The sequence below is a fragment of the Canis aureus genome, chromosome 6 (genome assembly GCF_053574225.1).
Source record: "Canis aureus isolate CA01 chromosome 6, VMU_Caureus_v.1.0, whole genome shotgun sequence".
Classification (NCBI taxonomy): domain Eukaryota; kingdom Metazoa; phylum Chordata; class Mammalia; order Carnivora; family Canidae; genus Canis; species Canis aureus.
Window position 1 is genome coordinate 36,647,868 of NC_135616.1, and position 16,364 is coordinate 36,664,231.

General features: G+C 40.3%; 2 protein-coding genes across 10 annotated transcripts in view; one reads left to right on the forward strand and one right to left on the reverse strand.

The window, feature by feature from the left end:
- PIAS2 (protein inhibitor of activated STAT 2) overlaps positions 1 to 15,108 on the reverse strand; it is a 147,223-nt gene extending 132,115 nt beyond the window's left edge. Inside the window, exons 1-2 of the mRNA XM_077900667.1 lie at positions 14,958 to 15,108; positions 14,326 to 14,471 (exon numbers count right to left, since the gene is read on the reverse strand). The gene's annotated coding sequence lies outside the window, so the exon portion shown is untranslated. The remainder of the gene's footprint in view (positions 1 to 14,325; positions 14,472 to 14,957) is intronic.
- KATNAL2 (katanin catalytic subunit A1 like 2) overlaps positions 1 to 16,364 on the forward strand; it is a 91,673-nt gene that overhangs the window by 3,478 nt on the left and 71,831 nt on the right. For 3 of the 9 annotated variants that reach the window (XM_077900676.1, XM_077900674.1, XM_077900675.1), the window contains exon 1: positions 13,740 to 13,905. The exons of 1 other annotated variant lie outside the window; for it this stretch is intronic. In XM_077900676.1, coding sequence (XP_077756802.1) covers positions 13,855 to 13,905 — 51 coding nt within the window. In that variant the 5' untranslated portion in view covers positions 13,740 to 13,854. Of the gene's footprint in view, positions 1 to 13,738; positions 13,906 to 16,364 lie in introns of those variants that run through there. 5 more of the 9 variants (XR_013381510.1, XM_077900678.1, XM_077900682.1 and 2 more) reach the window with 3 other exon arrangements.

Here is a 16,364-nt window from a genome sequence, read left to right on the forward strand (position 1 = left end):
GAACTTAAAAATTGATAGATGAGGGAATCCCTGGGTGGCACAGCGGTTTAGCGCCTGCCTTTGGCCCAGGGCGCGATCCTGGAGGCCCCGGGATCGAATCCCACATCGGGCTCCCGGTGCATGGAGCCTGCTTCTCCCTCTGCCTGTGTCTCTGCCTCTCTCTCTCTCTCTCTGTGTGACTATCATAAATAAATAAAAAATTTAAAAAAATTGATAGATGATAAATTTTTTGTATCTAAAGAGCTGATAAACATATCCAAAAAAATATTAAGAGATGATCATATATCCATATGCTATATCCTAGTATCTTTAGAAAAGACTCAATGTAGTTAGACCATGCATGAAATTTTGAATTCAGTTCTAAGCACCTCTTATTAATCCTTTTTCTTCCCATCTCTGAACCCGTCAATCTTCCCTGATCTCAACATCTCTCTTCCACTAATTTCTTCTCTCCATATAATCATTTTCAAGCCTCCTATAATTCCAAGTCACATTTCTTCCTTTGCCAAGCATACATCTATTTTAATCATATTTCTTCACTCCTTTACAGTTTTCTGATAGTGTTTGACCTTAATCTTTACTGAAACTAATATCAAGGAAACCGAACAATGAATTTATCTTTTAATTTTATATACACAACTTTTTATTCTGAAATTTTTAAACACCAAGAAAAGTTGAAAGCATAATACGATGAACACCTGTATATTCCAACGAGATTCAACAATTATAGATATTTGAACAATAATTTTTATTAAGGTATAATTTACATACAATGAACTCATGTCTTAAACTCTTCAGTTAGTTTTGAAAAATGCGTATTAAGCTACAGAACACTACCATTACCCCAAAATGTTCCAAGTTCTTTCTTGCCCCATCCCAGTCAAGGTTCCCAAAAGAAGCAATCAATGATCTGATGTCTAATACTATATATAGAGAGAACTAAAAAATGAAAGAACATTCGCTACTTATTTTTAAGTGCTATAATATCTTTGACGCCAAAACCAAAAAAAAAAAAAAAAGTTTTCCCATCTAACTTATAAATACATCTTACTCTAGTAATACAAGGATGGTTTCACACAGCATATATATTAAACAACTTGGTAATTTGATCCAACTCACCACCTGAAAACAACCTAAAAATCTGGGTTTAGGGATACCTGGGTGGCGCAGCAGTTTGGCGCCTGCCTTTGGCCCAGGGCACAATCCTGGAGTCCCGGGATCGAGTCCCACGTCGGTCTCCCGGCATGGGGCCTGCTTCTCCCTCCTCCTGTGTCTCTGCCTCTTTCTCTCTCTCTCTGTGTCTATCATGAATAAATAAATAAAATCTTTAAAAAAAAAATCTGGGTTTAGGGGCAGCCCGGGGGCTCAGCGGTTTAGTGCCACCTTCAGCCCAGGGCCCAATCCTGAAGACCTGGGATCGCGTCCTGCGTCGGGCTCCCTGAGTGAAGCCTGCTTCTCCCTCTGCCTGTGTCTCTGCCTCCCGCTCTCTCTGTGGGTCACTCATGAATAAATAAATTCTTTTTTAAAAAATCTGGGTTTAGAAAAACAGAACCAAATGCCTAATATAAGGAATTATCCAACTAAAATCTTAGAAAGAAGTAATCCAGACAGTTAAACCAAACATTTGTCCTGAAGGCATTTGACAATCCAAAGTAAAATCTATAATATGAGCTCTGACTTTTGCAGGATTGTTGAGCAAGAGAGAAATAAATCTAAATCTAGTGCCACAGAAGATGGAAAGTCTAATAAATACCCTTCATCTTTAATAAAAGATTCCAGAGGGTAAAGATGTAAATCAGCACTTCGAAAGGTTGCAATTAGGTTTAACAGTAATCAGAAAATCTCAAGCTTTGTATACTAAATAAACAGGTCCTGTAGAGGCACTCTGCAGACACTGGGCAGAAACAATTAAGTCCTCTCCAAATGATATCATGATCCCAAACCTCAAATCACCCTGCACAGATAATTTTCCAAATAAAAGGACCAGCACACAGTAAAAAATCAGAATAAGACTGAAATCAAAGCACACTTACACTAAAAAATAAAAAGTTTGATAAGAAGAATCTAACAGAAACTCTATTCCAGAATTGAGAGGTTTAAGAACTCAATGCAGGGATGCCTAGGTGGCTCAGTGGTTGAGAGTCTGCCTTTGGCTCAGGGCATGATCCTGGAGTCCCAGGATCAAGTCCCACATTGGGCTCCTTGCATGAAGCCTGTTTCTCCTATCTCTGCCTTTCTGTGTCTCTCATGAATAAATAAAATCTTTAAAGTAAAGAAAGAACTCAGTGCATAAGTTTAATAGTATACACACTTTAAGAGAAAATAACCAGAATGTATATCAAAAGGCTATTTATTTTTTTAAAGATTTATTTCTTTATAAGAGAGAGTGAGTTGGTGGGGAGCAGAGGGAGACAGTCCTCAAGCAGACCCCACACACATACACCAAGCATGGAGCCTGACATGGGGCTGCATCCCCACGACCCATGAAATCACAACCTGAGCTGAAACCAAGAGTCAGACACTCAACCAACTGAGCTACACAGGCACCCTAGAAGACTATTCAGAATGAAGCACAGAGAAAACAAAACAAAAAAATGGAAAATGCATAAGAAAATAATGGAGGCCTAGAAGATGATGTTGAAAAGGTCTAACAAATGTTTAATTGGAGTCCTCAAAGAACAAGAAAGCCAGAATGAGACAGAAGAATTATGTGAAGAGATAAAAATCTGAGATGTTCTAAACTGATGAAAAAAAACTCAGTGAAAGGGTAACAAAACCCTTTGCCATCCTGCCTGAGAACTTGACCTTCAGGTAATTTTCTAGCTTTGTTCACTGGGAGGGTAACAGAGGGTTACAATTTTTTAAAAAATGACCTGTGACTAGTAAATTGCCTCTGATTCAGGAGGAACTATAAATGAACTAACTATAAATACATGATGAGGAGGCCATACTTGGGTCTTTCCTGAGGGAGTTCAATTCACCAGTAAAATATAGCAGTTTTAAGTTTGTATGCAACTGATGGCATGACCTTCATGTGTTATACAGAACTACAATGAAAAATAGAATTAATCTGTAAGTATAGTGAAGCATTTTACTATATCTATCTTCATAATTGATAAAAAAGACAAAGAAAAAAATCATTAAAGTTATAGATTTTTGTTATGACATAATTAGCAAACTTGACCAAGTGAATTATAATGTGCAGAAAATGCATTATTTCAAGCACATATGGAATATTTACAAAAATTAAACATATTCTGACAATAGAGCAAGTCTCAACAATTTTTAAAATTGTGGTAAAATGCACATAAAATTTTCCATCTTAGCCCTTACACATCTTAGCCCTGTACACTTGTACAGCTCACTGCCATTAAGAATACTGATACTGGGTAGCCCTGATGGCGCAGCGGTTTAGCACTGCCTGCAGCCTGGGGTGTAATCCTGGAGACCCGGGATGGGGTCCCACGTTGGGCTTCCTGTATGGAGCCTGCTTCTCCCTCTGCCTGTGTCTCTGCCTCTCTCTCTCTGTGTGTCTCTATGAATAAATAAACAAAATTAAAAAAAAAAAAAAGAATACTGATACTATGGGCACCTGGGTGGTTAAGTGGTTGAGCATCTGCCTTTAGTTGAGGGAGTGATCCTGATCCGGGGATCGAGTCCCTGCGAGGAGCCTATTTAGGCCACATACCAAAGTAGTATCTCCAGCCACACACAGAACTATTCCCCCTGAGGAGCCTGTTTCTCCCTCTGCCTGTGTCTCTGCCTTTCTCTCTGCATCTCTCGTGAATAAATAAATAAAATCTTAAAAAAAAAAAAAAAAGATTAGTCATACTTGGGGTGTCTGGGTGGCTCAGTCAGTCAAGGCATCTAACTGGCTGAGGTCATGATCTCAGGGTCTTGGGATCTGGCTGAGCGGGAAATCATTTTGTCCCTTTCCCTCTCCCTCTACCCCTCCCTTTGTGTATGCCCTCTCTGTCTCCCTGTCTATCTCAAATAAATAAATGAAATCTTAAAAAAAAAAAAAAAAAAAAAAAGAGCATAGTCATATTGGGGGCACCTGGGTGGCTCAGTCAGTTAAGTGGCTGACTCTTGATCTCAGCTCAGGTCTTGACCCCAGGGTCATGAGTTCAAGGTCCACATTGGCCTCCACTGTGGGTGTGGAGCCTACTTAAAACAAACAAAAAAAAGTTAGAGTAGTCACACTGTTGCACAACCATGTCACCATCCATCTCCAGAACTCTTTTTATCTTCCCAAACTGAAACTGTACTCATTTAAAAATAACTCCCTATTCTGCTCTGCCTCTAGCCCCTGGCAACCACCATCCCGCTTTTCCTATGACTACTCTCAGTATCTTACATAAGTGGAATTATACAGCATTTCTGTTTGTGACTGGCTTATTTCCCTTAAAATAGTGTCTTCAGAGTTATATCCCTGTTATAGCATACATCAGAATTTTCTTCCTTTTTAAGGCTGAATAATATTCCTCTGTATGTATATACAATATTTTGTTTATCTATTTATCTGTCAATAAACGTTTAGGTTGGGATCCCTGGGTGGCGCAGCGGTTTGGCGCCTGCCTTTGGCCCAGGGCGCGATCCTGGAGATCCGGGATCGAATCCCACGTCAGGCTCCCGGTGCATGGAGCCTGCTTCTCCCTCTGCCTGTGTCTCTGCCTCTCTCTCTCTCTCACTGTGTGCCTATCATGAATAAATAAAAAAATTTAAAAAAAAATAAATAAACATTTAGGTTTATCTCAGTCAGTTTGGGCTACCGAAACAAAATATCACACACTGGGTAGCTTGAACAACTTTTTTTTTTTTTTTTTTTTTTTTTTTTAATCACAGTTCTGAAGGCTGGGAAGTCCAAGATCAAGGTGCCAGAAGATTTGGTATCTGATAAGGGCCCCCTTCCTGGTTTGCAGATAGCTCCCTTCTTGCTATATTCTTACATAATGGAAAGACAGAGCTCTGGTGTTGTCATCTTCTTATAAGGACATTAATTCCATCATAGGGCCTCCACCCTCCACCCTTATCTAAACCCGAATACCATTACATTGGGAATTAGACCTTTAGCAGGTGGATATCGGGGAGTTGAGGAGAGCACAGACATTCTGTCCATAGCAGGTTGCTTCTACCTTTTGACTATGGTGAATAATGCTGCTATGAACATGGGTGTAGAGATACCTCTTTGAGACCCTACTTTCAATTTTTTTTTTTTTTTTTTTAGTATCTACTCAGAAGTGGAATTGCTGGAGCACATGGTAATTCTGCTTTTTTTTTTTAATATTTTATTTATTTATTCATGATAGTCACAGAGAGAGAGAGAGAGGCAGAGACACAGGCAGAGGGAAGAGGGAGAAGCAGGCTCCATGCACCGGGAGCCCGACGTGGGATTCGATCCCAGGTCTCCAGGATCGTGCCCTGGGCCAAAGGCAGGCGCCAAACCGCTGCGCCACCCAGGGATCCCTGCTTTTTTGTTTTAAGGAACTGCCATACCATTTTCAAAAGTGGCTGCACCATTTTACATTCCTACCAGCAATGCACAAGGGTTCCAAATTCTCCACATCCACATTAATACTTGTTATTTTCTGTTTTTCAAAAGTTGCCATCTTAATAGGAGAAAGCTGGTGTTTCATCATTTTGATTTGCATTTCCCTAATGATTATTAATGTTGAAAATCTTTTCATATGTTTATTGGCCACATGTCTATCTTCTTTGAAGAAATGTCTACTGAAATCCTTTACCAATTTTTAAAATCAGATTGTTTTCTTGTTGATGAGTTTCACTAAATTTAAAAGGATTGAAATCATACAGATTATGATCTGTGCACAATTAAGGTAGAAATCAGTAAGAGATAACTAGAAAATCACCATATTTTTGGAAATTAGGAAGTAGCTTTCTAAATAACCTATGAGCCAACGAACAAAAAGCACTATGAAAATGCAAAAACTATTTACCTGAATGAAAATACAACATACCAAAATCAGTGAGTTGTACTGAAAACCATAGTTATAGGGAAATTTATAACCTTAAACTTGCATGTTGGAAAAGGGCTGGCAATCAGCGCTTCCTTTCCTTTTTCTCTTTCTTTCTTCCTTTTTTTCTTTCTTTCTTTCTTTCTTTCTTTCTTTCTTTCTTTCTTTCTTTCTTTCGCCAAAGCACAGTTAGGTGTTCTAAGTCCCTTCTAGTTTATCAACATGCCACAGAAATTTTACCATTTTCTTTGTGACCTGAAAAAGGCTAGGAAGCACTCACCTAGAGAAACTCTTACACCGCATATACATAGTAGGAGGTATATAAAAGGATATTTATTACATCACTGTTTGTAATAGTGAAGCACTGAAAAAAAACTTACCTTGTCCATCAAGAAGAGAGTGTGCTATGTTCCTGAAAAAAGAATGCTATGTGTATAAAATAAGAAAAAAAATTAATAAGCCAGAGTTACACACAACAAATAGGCAAATTCCAAAAACCATGTGAAATGAAAAAATCAAGTTGGAAAAAAGTTAAATACCCTTTCTACAAATTTTTCTGAAATATGAAACAATGGTATAGATTTACAGATATGTACATATGTGATAGAACTTCCAAAACATGCATGTGAATGATGAATACCAAAACCAGGACAGTGGGTACCTCTGAGAAGGGAATGGGATTGTAGGGTATTCTGCAAGATTCCATGATAGTTTTTTTCTTTAAAAAAAAAAAAAAACTCAAAAACAAAAAAAACCACTTGAAGCAAAGATGGCACAGTGTTAATATATGACAGATTTGGAGGCACCCGGGTGGCTCAGCGGTTGAGCATCTGCCTTTGGCTTAGCTCATGATCTGGGATCCTGGGATCGACTCCCACATCAGGCTCCACACAGGGAGCCTGCTTCTCCTTCTGCCTATGTCTCTGCCTCTCTCTCTCTCTCTCTGTGTCTCTCATGAATAAATAAATAAAATCTTGAAAAAAAAAAGATGTGACAGATTTGGAAAGTGGATGTATCAATCTACTTTCCTCTATATTTGTGTGCTTGAAACATTTCAGAATAAAATATGAAATACATCCTAGATCTGATACTTCTTTACAACTTCCCTGCTCCTGCTACCATAAGCCTGAGTGACTGTAGGAGACTCCTGTCTTGTTTAGTTGCTTTCTATCTTGTCCTGCTATGATTATGTGCCACACAACAGCCAGCATGATATTTTATAGATATAAATCTGATTTCACTGTCCCCTGATGCAAAACCTTTGAGTGGGTTTACAGCACTCTAAAAATAAAAATTACACTCCTTACCACAGTCCACAGGCCCTTGTGTTATCTCCAACACTTGGCTCTTAGTCTTTTTCCACTATCATTATTTGTGCCCCCAAACTTTTACCTTTCTTTTGGAACCTTTCACTAATCAAATGATATTAATTTATCGTTTATGGGTACAATTATTCCTAGAGTCCTCAGCTTCCACTAGAATATAAATTCCATGAAAGTGGGGACTTGGTGCTCTTTTGTAACCCCATTGCTAAGAATATCATTAAGTGTGATGCATTTTTTTTGGATGAATGAATAAATGATTTCTTTTTCATTCAAAAAGGAGGGGATTACACTTTAATGGTTATAAAAAAAAAGGTACAATCAAACAGATGGAGGCTGAAAATTACAGAGTACTCTGTCAATGATAACAAAAGCTAAGACTCATTAAGCATTCATTATGCACCAGGCATTTCCAAGCACTGGGACCGCATCCTTCTTGGGGTGCATGTCAGTCTTGTTCCCCTTTTCATAGGCCCTAAAAAATCTATTTGTGACATGGAAGCCTCCTCCCCAGTCCCAGCTAATTGGATCTGGATCGAACATGGGGTGAGAAAAGCCCATCTGTTAGCCAGGAGGAAGCAATCAGATGCTTTTTCTTGAAAATTGTGCTGAGAGTCGTGCGGGCTCAAAGAGTTTGAAGATGAGTCATGTTAATGGCAGGACATTTTTGAATGAAGGGGACAGCTGTTGAGGTCGCTGAAGCTGCACTGGTATCTGCCCTTTCTGGACCTTGTTGTTCAATGTTTCCTGGGCTTAAAGACACAGTCACCCCTCTGTCCTCCCAGTGACATCCAGTCCCTTCGTTTTTTAAAATGAATGCTGCTAAGTCTCTTTGTTTTGTTGATGATTCATTCTAAAGGCAGTAAACCATCTCTTAATCAAGGACACTTGATTAGGATAGTCTTCCCCATGCGTGGTCTCATTAAATTCTTGTAACATTATGAGAGGGTATTACTCTTCCCATTTTACGGACAAGGAGACAAGGCTTGAACAGGTCCAAAGCCGTCCCTAAAATCACAGAGCAGTGAAAATTGCAATCCTGGTGTGACTCTGGAGAGGAGCCAGAGCCGCTCCATGTTTCTGCAGGAAAGGCAGCACTGTGCTGAGATGAGGTTAGGAAACGACAGCCAACATTTTAATACCCTGTAGGGTGCTGTACAAAATGACACTGATAAAAATGATGGGGCAAACCCCAGATTTCTTTTTTAAGATTTTATTTTTTGATGAGAAACACAGAGAGAGGCAGAGACAGAGAGGCAGAGGGAGAAGCAGGCTCCTCGTGGGGAGCCTGATGTGGGACTCGATCCCAGGACCCTGGGATCATACCCTAAGGGCAGATGCTCAACTACTGAGGCACCTAGGGGCCCCAAAGCCCAGATTTCATTCTGCTCTTGGAGAAGATCCAGAAAAAGTGTTATTCTCACTTTTCCACAATCGTTGGCAGAGAGAGATTTATATCAATGCAGAATGGCTATATGATTAAAACGTTTTCTCTTTCTGTTGACAGAGTTGACAGTTTTTAAAGAATGGCAGGATTCTTTCTTTAGCAACATAAAAAACAGACTTTTAACAATATGTGTTCGGAGATGACTTAGAGTTGACTATCACAGGGTTTGCAATGAGGCAGGGATATTTCTTGTCATTCCTGATAACTCCCCCTCATTCTCTCATGCCTTGAGGAGCCCTACTAAAGGGGGTGTGACACAGTGAGGTTGTGAATACAGAAATCCAAGGTGTTTACTCAGGGAAGGGCTAGGGGAGAGAAAGGCACCGGGATTGATGGATTAAAGTCTGATTTGAAGAGAAAAATCAATCAATCAAAGCTTATGATTTAAAAACTGTCAGAATTCACTTTGTAGAACATCCTCGCTGTGAGAGAAAAAGAAAGTGGAATAATTTGTTTTCTCCAACTGAAGTTGAACTGTATTTTCAATGCTTCAGAAAAGAATATGCCCTGAAAAAAAAGTGATAAGCTGGAGCTCTATCTTATATACATCAAATGACCCAACTTGGAAGCATCATTAATGTGTGCTTCAGACACAATATTGTTACTTTGGTAGTTATTTAAACTGTTTAAATCTCAAGCATAAAAATTTTTAATATGTTTTATAAAAGAAGGGGAAAATATATTTTTCTTAGAAAAAGGAGAGGGTGCTTGGGTGGCTCAGTCAGTTAGGCATCTGCTTTGCTTCTCCCTCTTGCTCTGCCCCTCCCCCTGCTTGTTCCCTCTCTCTCATGGTCTTTCTTTCAAATAAGTCAATAAAAATTTTTTTAAAAAAAAGGAAAATTTGCATTCATTTCTATTTTTCCTGATTAAGCAAACTCTATGTTCAACGTGGGGCTTGAACTCACCACCCTGAGATTGACAGTCGCTCTGCCAACTGAGCCACCCAGCCACCCCTGAGTTTCTTAAAGGGAAAACTTATGCATGTGCCTTTGCTTTTTCTTTTTAAAGCAGTGTATTTAATTAAAACTAACATTAAGGGGTGCCTGGGTGGCTTAGTCGGTTAAGTGTCTGACTTTTGGTTTCCGCTCAGGTCATGATCTTAGGGCCATAGGATTGAGCCCCACATCAGGCTCTGCTCAGTGCAGAGTCTACTTGGGATTCTCTCTCTGCCTCTGTCCCTCCTGCTCGTGCTTGCTCTCTCTCTCTCAAATAAATAAATAAATAAATAAATAAATAAATAAAATAAAAATCTTTTTAAAAACCTAATTTTAAAACATGGTGAGATAAGACTGGGGAGAGATATACATGTCCAGATCCAAGTTTGGATGATCTGGGACACCACACAGGATTTTGGAGGTAGTAGTGTGGTAAGATCTCTGTTCTAGAAAACTAACTCTAGGAGTAACTCTGTGGCCAGATGATCTCCAAAGACCTTACCTGAGACTATGCCCTCTCATTATAGTACCTGTTTCATTATTCTTCATCTGGACTGCTTCCAAAGCTTCCTTCCTGACCTCCCAACTCCTGGCAGTCACCTTTTCAAAGTCGCCTTAATTTCTGAAGAATATTTTCACTGGATAGAGAATTCTAAGTTAACAGCATATGTTTTTCTTTCAGGACATAAGAGATTTTTTTTTAAAGATTTTATTCATTTATTCATGAGAGACAGAGACAGAGAGAGGCAGAGACACAGGCAGAGGGAGAAGCAGGCTCCATGCAGGGAGCCTGATGTGGGACCCGATCCTGAATCTCCAGGATCACGCCCTGGGCTAATGGCAGCGCTAAACCACTGAGCCACCTGGGCTGCCCTCTATTTCTATAATCAACTGGATTCTCAGATTGTTTCAATGTCTTGGCTATTATCAATAATGCTGCAACGAATTTAAGGATACAGATACCTGTTCAAGATGGTGATTTCATTTCCTTTGGATATATACCCAGAAGTGCAACTGATAGATTAAATGGTAATTCTATTTTTAATTTTTTGGAGGCGTCTCCATACCATTTTCCATAGTGGCTGTACCAATTTATATTGCTACCAACAGTACATAAGAGTTCCTCTTCTTCATCTTTGCCTGCCTTTTTAAAAATTTGTCTTCATAATAGTAGTCATTCTAACAGGTGCTTTTGACTTGAATTTTCCTGATGATTAGAGGTGTTGAGCACCTTTTTGTGTATTTGTTATTCACTATATGTCTTCCATTTTTTTATTGGATTGTTTGGGAGTTATTTTGCTATGGAGTTTGTAAGTTTCTTATATATTTTGGATATTAACCTCTCAGAAAGGTTGCTTGCAAATATTTTTCTTCCATTCCATAGGTTGTCTTTCCGTTTTGTTGACAATTTCTTTTGTTGTGAAGAATCTTTCCAGATTGATGTAGTCTAACCTGTTGATTTTTGTTTTTGTTGCTTGTGCTTTGGTGTCATATCCAAAGAAATCATTGCCAAGGCCTATGTTAAGGAGCTTTTCCCTATGTTTCCTTCTAGGAGTTTTATAGTTTCAGGTCTTATATTTAGGTTTTAATCCATTTCAAGTTAATTTTTGTGAATAGTGTAAGATGGGGGTGCACAACTTCATTCTTGTGCATGTGAATATCTAGTTTTCCCAACACCATTTACTGAAGAGACTGTCTTTCCCCCATTGAGTATTCTTGGCTCACTTGTCAAATATTAGTCAATCAAAACAAATTTCTTAATGTGAGTCTTGGTTAGAAAAGTTTGAAAGCCAGTGGTCATGTGAGTGAGATTCTTTAGAAAAAATTACATTAAATTTGGAAATAACACAAAACAGTATAGCATGACCTCCCAACATCACACTAGAACAATGCTTAGGAGGTCCAATCTCTATCCAATAGGACTTTCTGTGATGATGGAAATGTTCTATACGTGTGTTATTCAATTTTTCAGCCACTAGCCACATGTGACAGCTAAATACTAGAGACATGGCTAGTGTGACTGAGGGATTAAAAATTTAACTTTATTTAATTTTAATTAAAACTTGAATGTAAATGGACAAACTAGAGGAATGTATCTATGCCCCTGAGAAAAAATTCCAAAGGCTATGGTTGTATTGCTATGTAGAACATTAACCAGTTTTGTATCTAACCCAGCAGTGTCACTCTGTTTTCTTTAAATGCCTGTGAATACCTAGTACCTCAAAATGCTCTTTAAACCACTTTTACCATTTAACTGCCTCCCTCCCTCAAGGACTTAAGGGAAATCTTTGACATATGTTCGTTTATACAAAGAAATGCTATGTTTTTAATTTTTTGAAAATCCTGTCAACAAAACAGTGTACTAAGTGCAGTGGGAAATGTATGTAAAGATCAGGAATCATTTTCTCTCTGTTTAAACTCTGGGTGGGGTAAGTGTAGTGATTGGAAAGGCTCCATTGAACTGTCCTAGAAAGTGATTTCCTGGGTGAGTCTTAGAGGCAATACAGGCTTTTATTACGCAGATGAGGTCAGAGTGATTCTCTAAGGAAAATAAACTGCTCAGGAGCAGTTGAGATTCTGTATGCTGGGGATGGGGAAGTGGGGGGTTGCCTGGGTTGGAGTGGGAATGACGGGTGAAACTAGACAGGGAGGGTGGCCTCATGGTATAGTGGAAAAGCACACTGGCTTCAGTAAGGAGACCTAGTTTTGCTTCCTAACTTTATCTTGTTGGATAACTTAGAATTGGCTATTTGGCTCATTGGGCCCATTTTCACAACCATAAATTGGGAGTGTTAGTAACTTTTCCATGGGGTGTTAGGATTAAATTAGCTAACCACATAAATCACATAGTGCGTTGTCTGGTGCTACAGATGTTTTTTTTTGTTTTTGTTTTTGTTTTTTTTTTTAATTTTTATTTATTTATGATAGTCACAGGGAGAGAGAGAGAGGCAGAGACACAGGCAGAGGGAGAAGCAGGCTCCATGCACCAGGAGCCCGATGTGGGATTCGATCCCGGGTCTCCAGGATCGCGCCCTAGGCCAAAGGCAGGCACTAAACCGCTGTGCCACCCAGGGATCCCTGCTACAGATGTTTTAATAAATTATAGTTACTATTTCTAATGAGAGAGAGGTCAACAGTTTCAAATGGCGCTACATTTAATTAAGATAAAGGAGTAAAATAACGTATAATTGGCTCTCCTAATTAGGAAGTTATTGAAGACTCTGTAAGAACAGCTTCAAAGGAGGAGGGGCGGAATGTATTGAGAAACCGGTGGGAGGTGAGGGAGTGAAGAAGAGGACAGCCAGTCCTTTCAAAAATCTTGAAGTGAATGGGAGAGAGGTGATTCAACTCAGCAATTTCAAGACGAGAGGTTTCGTGTTCTTGTTTTTAGATTGAGCAAACTGGAATATTTTTGTATCCTAAGGTAGAGAATGGAAGAAGTAGCCTGAAGATAACGAGGAGGGGATGGTTCAGAGTAGGATTAACAGCAGAAACACAAAGACTGTGAAGACACAAAGTAGTTAACACAGAACACGGAGCAGAGGAAAGTGTAAAGTCCATGCCTGTCCGCTTCTAAGGAGCATAGGTCTGAGGTGGAGGGAGTCGAGGAGAAGGGATAGGCTGATGCACACTCTGCACCCCAGAAAGCCTCCGACACCCAAAGTCCACAGCAGATTTTTCCCGTCTAAAAGGACCACTTGCCGACATTTCGAAGTTCTTTCTGCACCTTTGCCTTAATTCAGAGGGAGAAGGGGGCCTAGAAAAGACGGGATGTCAAAGTGTACTCTTGGGCACACAAGCGTTGGGTCACAAAGGCCCGAACAACTGCCGAAACCAAGGGCAGATACTGTGGTACAGAAACTGGGTAACTCGCCTTTTCGAGACAGAACTCAGCGCACCTAGCCAGTTTCAAAGCCCGCCCAAGCCTTGTCAATCACCCATCCTCCCTCTCTTGATTGGTCAACGCTCCGGACCGACCGTGCTTATTTTAATATTGATTGGCATGAGAAAGAATCCATTTGTGCCCCGCGATTGGCCGAGCTGTTTCGGCTCCAGCCAATCGTGAAAGGGGGCGGGCTGGTTAAGCGTCAGGTTTCCCCAAGCCGCTTCCTCCGGGAGTAGCGGTCCAGCGAGCGGCGGGCCCTTTCACCGCAACGGCCCTAACACGGAGGCTGATGGAGCTTTCTTACCAGACCCTCAAGGTCACGCACCAGGCACGGGAAGCGGTAAGGAAAGCAAAATACAAAAAAAGAACTGTACCAGCAGCGCCTCCCTCCTTTGGCGGCGGCCCGGTTTGCTTGTCTCCGGTTGCTATGGCGACAGAGGGATTCCTGCCCCGCCCTCTCCCAGCCGAGTGGCGCAGGCGCAGGGAGGGATCTTATTCCGTAATCCCCACTGGTCCAGTCCGCTGGCTGGGCTCGAGCCTGTGATGGGGATAGGATGGGTCTGGGACCCAGGCGGGGTTGGGGGTGCCTACAGGTTTGAGGAAAGGGACTGCAGTTTGTGATTTAGGGAACGGTGTGGTATTTGTTAGACCCGCTGTCTTGATGGGTGAGCAGGTGTGGTCAAAATGAAGCTTGTTGCAAGGCAGAGCAGCTCTGACCTGGGGGTTGGGACCCTGATTCTCCACTTACCAGGCTACTTACCAAGAACTTAGGTATTTAATTCCCCTCTTGGGCCTCCAGTTCTTGGGCTGTAATCCTCTTCTCACGGAGATTACTTGAACTTTACAGCACATACAGGGGTTTCTGTTGTATCATCTGCTAACTGGCCAGCTGTACTTTCCACAATACTGCACATGAATTGAGGACATACTCAGTGCCAGGCATTGGGGAAATAAAAACAATGCTTTGAGAGGAGGGGGGATAAATACAAGTAAAGTTAAAAAAAATACTGATATCTGGGCCCCCATCTCTGGAGATTCTGATTTACTGATTTTGGGTGGATTCTGTGCATCGACTTCTTTTTTTTTTTTTTAAGCCCAGCAGTGTGATTACAGTGTATAGCCAAGGTTATGAACAGCTGCCCTAGTGTCTCCCACTCAGAGATAACTAATAATACAGAAGAAGATAGAACCCTCTAGTTGGCCTTACATTCCCCTCTACCTACCAACCACTTTCTATTTCTCTCCAGCTTCTGGAAAGGGTTGGTGTTGCTACTGTCTTATGTCTGGATTGTCCTCAAGCTCATTTCAATCTAACCCAACTTACGTGCATCAGAGCCTTTTGCGTTGGCTTTTAATAAAGCAGATTCCTGGACCTCACCATGACTTACTTACTGAATCAGAAACAATCTGGGATGGAGTCTTGAAAAGTCCATTATAAACACACACACAGGTTTGAAAACCACTGCCCTAAATGGTCCCATACATTTTCATGATATCCAGTGCCATCTATATGCCAACAACCCCTAGCCCCTAAACTGATTCTAGAATGGATTTCTTTGCTGGGTCCCAAGACCACATGGTATTCTAGAAGATGGAATACAGAGAGGACAATGAATCAACTGATTACCTGACAAATCTAGTGGGGTATCTCAAGTATCTGCATCTTAATTTGTTCAACAGCTTACTTTTTGCTTCCCTTCTAAAACCTGTACCTGTACCGTTCCCAGTCTTCCTCCACTTAGGAATGTGAAACCACCATCTGCCAGTTGCTCAAATGAGAGTTCTGGGGGTCATCCTTAGATCCTTCCTCCTAGTCCCTTCCTTCTGTCCTCTACATAAGGAAGACATCAGCATTCTTACTGATTCTATTTCTATAATAGGTAATCATCCCTATCTCCACAGCCAAGATTCTGATCCAAGCCTCCATAATCTCTTACCTATACCACTGCAATAGTCTCCTAACTATTCTTCCTGTTGGATTTTACCTCCCTCTAGTCCATTCTTCATCCAATGATCTTAAAATTGTGTCACTCCCTGATTGGCATCCTTTTATGGGCTTTTCATTACACTTAGGATAAAACCTCCAAACCATGTAACCTACAGAGCACTGCAATGATGAGGCCCAGCTTCCATGTCTGGTCTCTTCCTTTCCACTTTCTGCTTTGCCTCCTACTGATCCAGGCACATTCTCTTTAATCTTACATGTTTCTGAACTCCACATACTCTGTACAATATAAGTTAGTATTTAATTGTGATTTATTTTTATTTTTTAAGATTTATTCAACAATTTTAGGAGAAGGGCAGAGGGAAGAGAGAGAGAGTATCCTGAAGCATACTCACTACTACAAAGCTATACTCATCAAAACAGTATGGAACTGGCATAAAAACAGACACATAGATCAATGGAATAGAATAAAAAACTCAGATATGGACCCACAACTATATGCTCAACTAATCTTTGAGAAAGCAGGAAAAAATATATAATGGATAAAAGAGCTTTTCTTTAACAGATGGTTTTGGGAAAGCTGGACAGCCCCGTGCAGAAGAATAAAATGAAACTGGACCACTTTCTTATACCACACTCAAAAATAAATTCCAAATGGATGAAAGACCAAATATGAGACAGAAAACCATCACAATCCTAGAGGAGAACACAGGCAGCAACCTTTTTTGACCTTGGCTATACCAACTTCTTAATAGACACGTCTCTGGAGACAAGGGAAACAAAAGTAAAAATGAACTACTAGGGCTTCATCAAGAGAAACAGCTTCTGTACAGCTAACAAAACAATAAAAAAAC